This window comes from Herpailurus yagouaroundi, unplaced genomic scaffold (assembly GCF_014898765.1).
Source record: "Herpailurus yagouaroundi ecotype Mexico unplaced genomic scaffold, PumYag 293, whole genome shotgun sequence".
Classification (NCBI taxonomy): Eukaryota; Metazoa; Chordata; class Mammalia; order Carnivora; family Felidae; genus Herpailurus; species Herpailurus yagouaroundi.
In genome coordinates, this window is record NW_024412510.1 from 140650 (window position 1) to 148582 (window position 7933).

General features: G+C 53.2%; 1 protein-coding gene across 1 annotated transcript in view; it reads left to right on the forward strand.

The window, feature by feature from the left end:
• LOC121021299 (F-box-like/WD repeat-containing protein TBL1X) overlaps window positions 1-7664 on the forward strand; it is a 72275-nt gene extending 64611 nt beyond the window's left edge. The window contains exons 9-11 of the mRNA XM_040461561.1: window positions 462-627; window positions 3132-3233; window positions 4178-7664. Coding sequence (XP_040317495.1) covers window positions 462-627; window positions 3132-3233; window positions 4178-4204 — 295 coding nt within the window. The 3' untranslated portion in view covers window positions 4205-7664. The remainder of the gene's footprint in view (window positions 1-461; window positions 628-3131; window positions 3234-4177) is intronic.
• Window positions 7665-7933: the final 269 nt, after the last annotated feature.

Consider the following 7933-nt stretch of genomic DNA (forward strand, 5'->3'; position numbering starts at 1 on the left):
GGCTGAAGTCGGACGCTTAACCGACTGCGCCACCCAGGCGCCCCTGTGGGCTTTTTTTCAATATGCCCCAGTCACATTTTAGAAAAGGCATATGCGGGGCGCCTGGGTGGTGCAGTCGGTTAAGCGTCCGACTTCAGCCAGGTCACGATCTCACGGTCCGTGAGTTCGAGCCCCGCGTCGAGCTCTGGGCTGATGGCTCGGAGCCTGGAACCTGTTTCCGATTCTGTGTCTCCCTCTCTCTCTGCCCCTCCCCCGTTCATGCCCTGTCTCTGTCTGTCTCAAAAATAAATAAAACGTTGAAAAAAAAAAATTAAAAAAAAAAGAAAAGGCATATGCCCAGTTACTGTCTCTCGAAACCTCAGGGCCAGGAAGGACAAACAGCATGTGAGATCCGTTGAACGTCTTAGGGAAATAGAAACCAGCGTGTTTCTCTGATGATGTTTTCTCTCCGGTCTTTCTAGCGCTTCGTTCGATTCTACGGTCCGACTGTGGGATGTGGAGCGAGGCGTCTGCGTCCACACGCTAACCAAGCATCAGGAGCCTGTCTACAGCGTAGCTTTTAGCCCTGACGGGAAATACTTGGCCAGTGGCTCCTTCGATAAGTGCGTGCATATCTGGAATACTCAGGTAATCCCCCGATTGCCGCGACCGAATCCTTTCCAGAAGTAATGCCCAAACAGCGTTTGTGGGGACCCAGGCCAGGAGCGGCGACTGGGAAGTCTGTGCTTAGGAACGAGCGGCCTCATACGGAGCCTGGAAGCAAACCCTGCCTTGCCCAGGCGGACCTCGGGCTCAGCACCGCGGGGCTGTGGGCCTTCCCCCCCATCCCCCGCCCCCTCATCAAGGGATCTCCCCGTCTTCGACTTTCTCTAAGCCCCTGGCATGAAACCTTCCACCTGCAGATGACCTGCGGTCATCTCAGCAAAGTGTCGCCCAGCCCTTTCCAGAGATGCCGCTGTCGGTCACAAGGGTTCGAGGGGGAGAGGGGGAGAGGCGTCCTTCTGTCCGAGCTTACCGGGCAGGGGTGCCAGGCCGGCCCTGACCTCCTGCGCTCCCCGCCAACACCAGTACCTTCTCCGTGCAGCAAACCAAGGAGCACAAAGGAGTGTGTTTGCTGTGCTCATGCCATTTAATGGTTTTGGACTGAAACGGTGTTCGGGTAGCAAAGGATAGGTCAATGATGGGTCGTCGTGTTATCAGAACTAAAAGAGAATGTTTGGTTCAGTGTAGCCACTGTAAGTACCTGCAGCCGTAACTGAGGGTAAATAGCATTCTGAATATAGAGAGTAGAATGACAGGAACTGGTATAGTACAGAAGATTTTTTAAGTGATTTTTGAAAGAGGCGGAGAAAGGGAAACCGAGAATCCGAAGCGGGCTTCGCGTTGTCAGCGCAGAGCCCGAGGTGAGGCTCGAACTCCCGAGCCCCGCCATCGTGACCTGAGCCACAATCGGGAGTCAGACACTTAACTGAGCCACCAGGCACCCCCAGTACAGAGTACTGTATCGGGCAGTCAGCTCTCGGCTCTCCTGACGGAAGACAAATGCTGTTACGGTAGGAGGTGTTGCAAACAGCCTGTGACCCGTTTTGTTGGATCTCAGGGTGGATTACGTGTCCCGCTTCTGTGCTTTTAATCTGACCCACCTTCTTGATCCCCTTTGGCTGGGTTGACCTTCAGATGGATTTGCATTCTCCAGCCCATGGCCTCTTGTGGCAGGGAAAGGGGGTAGTGAGCCAAGTTCACTGGCATGGGGGTGCGGGCGTCCGCGGAGACCTCAGGCTCCCCGGGGAGTGCAGTACATAAACCAGTTCTCTCGCAGAAGGAGAGGCGATGGTGGGCCCTGCGTGCAGGCAGCCTGACACCAAGGCGAGTTGCGCGGCCCCAGACAGGCCTCCCAGAAACCCCCCAGCCCCACGCCAGGAACAACGTGACAGAGGCTTTCGGTGAAACACTAGAAATCGTGATGGGCGGGTCTGCAACATGACCTCATTCATTAAGTGCTGCCTGCTGTCAAAAAGTCGTCGAACCCTGTCACCCCCGTTTTAGAAATCACAAAACTCAGACATTTTATTTGCTTTTTTTTTTTAAACATTTTTATTTATTTTTGAGAGATAGAGAGCGAGCGGGGGAGGGGCAGAGAGAGAGAGGGAGACACAGAATCAGAAGCAGGGTCCAGGCTCCAAGCTGTCGGCACAGAGCCCGACGCGGGGCTCGAACTTGCGAACATGAGACCGTGACCTGAGCCAAAGTCAGATACTTAACCAATGAGCCATCCAGGCACCCCTTATTTATGTTTTTAAAGACTTTAAGTAAACTCTCCACCCAATGTGGGGCTCGAACTTACAACCCCGTCCACGATCAAGAGTCACAAGCTCAACCGGGCCAGCCAGGTGCCCCCTCTTTGAGACGTTTTATTTGTTGTGTTATTATTTTGTTAACGTTTGTTTATTTGTGAGACAGAGAAGGAGAGCGAGAATCCCAAACAGGCTCTGCACCGTCCATGCAGAACCTGACCCAGGGCTCAAACCCATGAACCATGAGATCATGACCTGAGCCAAAGCCAAGAGTCCGACACTTGACAGACAGAGCCACCCTGGCGCCCCTCTTTGAGACATTTTAAAGCTCACTTTAATCCTCAGGGAGGGTACTGTGTGAATATAAAAAAAAAAACGTACCTAACGTTGTTGGCTTGCTCCTTCCCCTGTTCCCATCTCGTAGGAAGTCTGAGAGGCCTGTGTCTACAGCCGCTGGAGACCTTATTGCAAGTCGTTTTCATTTCTAGGTGTCAAAAATACCTGAGATAACGTATCTGTGATGACATTTCAGGATAACGTCCAAAGGAGTGTGCCCATTGCACCACATCCATGTTTTGTTTCGTGTGTACTGCTTTGAGAGCGTGAGATTGAGGCGGGTGCATGAGTTAGGGAGAGGCAAAGGGTGAGAGAGAGAGAACATCTCAAGCAGGCTCCCTGCCTAGCGCAGAGCCGCATCTCACGACCGCGAGATCATGACTTGAGCCAAAACCAGGAGTCGGACGCTTAACCGACAGAGCCACCCAGGCGCCCCGGCTACCGCGTCCGTGTTTCGAGTGTCCTTTAGCGTCGTTAAGTGATGACTGCTTTGCTTTGCAGAGTGGAAGTCTTGTCCACAGCTACCGAGGCACTGGCGGCATCTTCGAGGTGTGCTGGAATGCCCGAGGGGACAAAGTGGGTGCCAGCGCGTCCGATGGCTCTGTAAGCGGCACCTGTGGTTTGCCGGGGAGGGGCGGGGCGGGGAGGGGCGGGGCGGGGCACAAAGACGAAACGTCGGGCAGCGGATACCCGAGTGCAGCTGCAGGGGGTGTGACGGGCCCTGGTCTCTGACCGCTTTGCACGCAGGCGCTGAACAGACGTGCTTCTGGTGGAGGAAACTACTGGGCTGACCCTGGGTTGGCACCATCTGTGAATGGCCACCTCTTCCTCCCTTCCAGGTTGTCATTCTAGCCAGCATTTTCTTAGGGATATTCTGCCCCGTGAGGATGCCACAGGGGTGATCCTGCCCTGTCACAATGTCAGGAGGCACTCTGGGCTGTCACTACTTTGACAGGGGCGCTACTGGCATCTGGTGCGTGGAGGGCAGGGAGGCCGCCAGTCCTCCCACAACGCGCAGAATGGCCCCCGGAGCGGGGAAGGACCTGGCTCTAGGTGTCACCGGTGCCGAGGCTGAGAAACTTGCTCCTAGCTTAGTTCCGTGTTTGTGACCCTGACCTCTTGTGATAAAGGCATGACCTCCTGGTCTTATTCGGCTCCCGTGAGATGTCTAGCCTCTTGGTTCGTTCCCGCACTTGGGCTTGCCATGAGCCCCAAGGCGGGGGGGCAGCAGTGGGGCTGGCTCGGTGACGGTCAGCAAGGGCCGCAAATGTTCCCATCGTCTGTGTGCTCGGGCTGGAGTCGTCCTCTCCATCACGTAGCCCGGCCCTCCCCCACTGGTTCCTGGCACTGCCCTCGACCTGGAGCTTCCACGTAGTGCTGTTTGCTTGGCGCTGCTGGGTCGCATGCTCACACACTAGCCTTTTATTAAAGCTGCCAATAAAACTTTATTTACAGAACATGGGTGGCGGGCCGGAGTTGGTCCAGGGGCTCAAAAGGCATCTTGCTGTCATCTGTGAAGATAAGAGGCACCTTCTGTTTCCTTCCAGGTGTGTGTTTTAGATCTCCGAAAGTAAACACAAACTATTCTAGAAGAGAATTCTAACGGACCAGCAGTGAATGTGTGAAGCAGCAATGCTCAGACACCGTTCTTTCCGCTCCAAAACTGTACGAACTTGACTTGCATTAGAGTGTACTTGGAAATCAGTTCATCCTGGCCACAGGAGTCTCTACTTTCTCGTAATCTTCATCAAGAAGTTTAAACCAGAAACATACACAGTCCTATCAAAGGGGGGAAGGAATGGTTTCCACCCAGAACATTCAGCCTGGGAAGCATGGAGCCACCGGCTAGGCGGGGCACGGTTTGCTTTCCATCCAGAACAGGCTCTGATCGTTGAGAGGAGAAAAGACGAAGAGGAGAAAAAAGAAAACAAAAAAAGCTGTGCCAAAAAAGAAAAAAGAAAAGAAAAAAGAAAAATGCTGTGATAAAACCAAAAGTGGGGGAGGGGACTCTCCTCCACATGGTGGGTTCGCTTTTTCCCCCTAACAATTTGGACACTGCACTTGCTCTCACAAAGGATGTTCAAAGACCAGTTTGTACCGATGAAATGCGCAACTTTGTAATCCCAACACTTTCTATTTTCTAGAATCTTCTTTGTCCGGTGGTTTTTCTATTGGCTGGAATCCTGTCGTCCGGGGGCCTTCGGTCTGAGATGGAAACTGGTTTTGGTTTGTTGCTTCCTTCCCACTGTGTGCCCCCTCCACCTCTCCTTCGCGCGGTGTGGCGTTGGTTTGACTACACCTTCCGTAGACGCGCCTCGTGGACACCATGCCGGAATCTCTGACGGTCGGCTTTCCCGTCCCTTCCTCCTCCCCTCCGCCCTCCCTCCCTCTCCCTCACCGCCCCTCGCTCACTCGCTGTCCCTTTCTCATAGTTGCTTCGGATCTTCGGTCTCAAGGGCACTTTCGGCGCATAATAAGTGCTTTATGTAAGAAGGCAGGGCACGGGGACTTTTTACAGGAGAAAAAAAAAAATACTTATAAGAGAAAGAGCCCGGAGTATTTTTGGAAAAAAAAAAAATATTTTTATGTTAAAACAATTTTAAAATCCTAAAATGGCCATCAGACACAGAGAGCTTTGTGTGATTCATATTTTAAGCAAATCTTAGGAGGACACAGGCAGGGTCTGAGGTGGCCTTTCCGTTCCCTGCAGCATCGTGAAAGGCGGTTAGGAATCTGGGTGGAAAAGTCTGGGTGGGTCCTGGGGGGTCGGCGGGGGGATGCTTCTGCAGCGAGAGACGCAAATCCCGGCGCTTTTTGGTTCAAAGAAGAGTGTCACATCGTTTCAGGGGTGTTCACCCTCGTAGCCGGCACGAGAGGAGTCAAGAGCAGAGCCCTCTGACCCCAGGAAGCATTTCCCAAACCAAATGGAATTGAAGAAGCCATCCACACTGACAGCTGGGCTCCCTGTCACCTGTTAGCGACCTCTCGTTCACGGCACTCTGAGTACCCACGGTCGCTTCACCGAGAGCGGTTGACCGGTCCTTGCACAGCTCACCTAAAAGCCTCCGGGATCTCACCCGGTGTGATAGTGACAGAAACGAACGGGAAAGGGAGACTCTCAGTCCTGAAGGTGAATTACGTAGGTAGAACATCACTAATAATTTCTGCCGTCTTCATCATTTCTTTCTCTCACAAGAGACCAGGAGAAAGATTTTTTTTTTTTTTAAATAATGAATCTTTTTACTGTTTTTAAAAAATTAAACATGGCTTTGTGTTCCTAGAGGAGTTTCCTTTCATTGGATCAGGTGCCCTTTGTACTCTCGTCCTAACCCGACACTGACCTGTTTTTTTACATTAGCATCGGGGAAGGAGCGAAAGATTGGGCCTCTTCTCTCCTCTGTTTCCCAGCGGGCATACGAAGGGGCGAGGAAGCTGGTCAGGCCCGGGGGCAGGGGTGCCGGTCGGGGGCAGGCTTCGGCTGGGTGCGCGTCCCAGCAGTGAGACAGGGTGTCGTTTGGAGGGTGGCGTCCGTCCGTGAAGCCAGAATCCAGCCGGCAGCACAGCGGCCTCCCGCAGAACGTGGAATGTGCGGGGACCGGCGGCAACAGCCAGGGTGTGTTCTTCCTTCTAGATCGTTCATTGCCCTCCGCTTGGATACCCGAGTGATGCAAGCCCCGTCTGTAGAAGACCAAAAAGGGCTCTGTGTACAAGCTGGGTATTTGATTCAGGCTCCGTTCCCTAAGTGTTTAGCCCGGAAGGTCCGAGTTCTGTGGCGTCACATTCCCGTTTTTGAAGGTCGCAGACGACGACCGCCTGCCCTAAGAAATCATTAGGTTTGGGACGCTGTTTGCTGGGGATCCAGACCAACACCGTCTTGACCCCTACCCCAAGTAAAAATGTCACCTCTGCAGAGAAGTTGTTGAGGGTTGGGCCACGGTCAGCATGTGGCTCGTGTCTTACAAGCCAGTCGACGTCGGGCGGTCATGGTGGGATGTCCTGTCGGGTTCACTAGATAAGCTTCCCGTGGACGTCAGTGGCCGGGGTCCTGTGGAGCTGTGGGCTTTAGCCTCGTGATTCGTAAGTCTGAATCACGTGGGAATGATCAGCTGGGAGCCATGGGCTGCAAGGCACAGAATGGAGCTGGGGTGACAGAGGCAGATGGTCCCCAACCCTGCCTCCCCACCCCCCCCCCCCCCGCCAGCAGCCGCAGGAGAGGAGCACCCGGGCCTGAAGAGGGACGGAGCCTGAGCACGCAGGGCAGGCCTCCGGCCCACCCCCACCCTCGGCACGACAGCTGTCCGCTGAGCCTCTCACGTCAGCGACTTCCAGCAAGCCGGGAGGTTCCCCCTCACCGAGGGGTGGCCCTCGTGGGAAGTTCCTGTTTGCCATTGTTTACGGCTCTTAAACAATGGTGGGTAAACGCTGAAGTCTTAGTGACCAAATTGAACCTTGATTCTGAAAGCAGAGTAACCCAGTCATCCTTCCTGGAATCTTCGCTCGGGCTTGAAATGACCAAGAGCGTGTCCTGGGGTCTGAAGTGACCAAGAGCATGTCCTGCACCACAGGGTCTAAACCCTCTGACCCCACACGACACCCGGGACTTGACCTCCGTCTTGTCTTTCTAAAACTAGATCACGGAGCCCAGTGAAGTGCACTTTGTCAAATGTAAGGGTCTGCTTTATTCCTTGTTACTTTATTTTTTAACCTTCTGTTCCATCTTGTTTTTTCTTTCTTTTATCCTGTTTCTTGTCAAATGCAGAAATGTTCCTTCCGCCACTCACTGAAGTTTTGAATTCTGGCTTCTGCAGTTTTTATTGTCTGTGTCAGACGTACAGCCAGATGTGGTCCTCTGTCTGCATTTTCTAGATTCGGTTCCGTTCACATCACCCCTCGTTTCGTCGTCCTCCACCCCCACTCACCTTCACGCTCTCTGAGAAGAAGAATCACTTTGTGTGTCGTAGCTCATTTGTTTCAAGAGAAAATCAACAGATCATACTCAGTGTCTTGAATAAATTGCTCTATTTTGATATTAGAGAACTTGGTGGCTGTGCTTTCTTGGGTCTCGCTCGGTTAACTCTTGGTTGGGCCCGCGGGGACATGGATGAACGAAGAGCAAACTGTGCATTTTCTCAGGAAGACCATAACTTGAGGGCCTCTTGGCAGGATTGCTGGGCTGAAGTAGGGCCAAGGGAACGGAACAGCACGATGTGGGAGGAGCAGCGGCCCCCAGTTACCGTAACGTGTTGTATACACGAAGCATGTGTTCGTGTGTTTCTTCATTACTTTCTTCCAGGCTGGTTGTG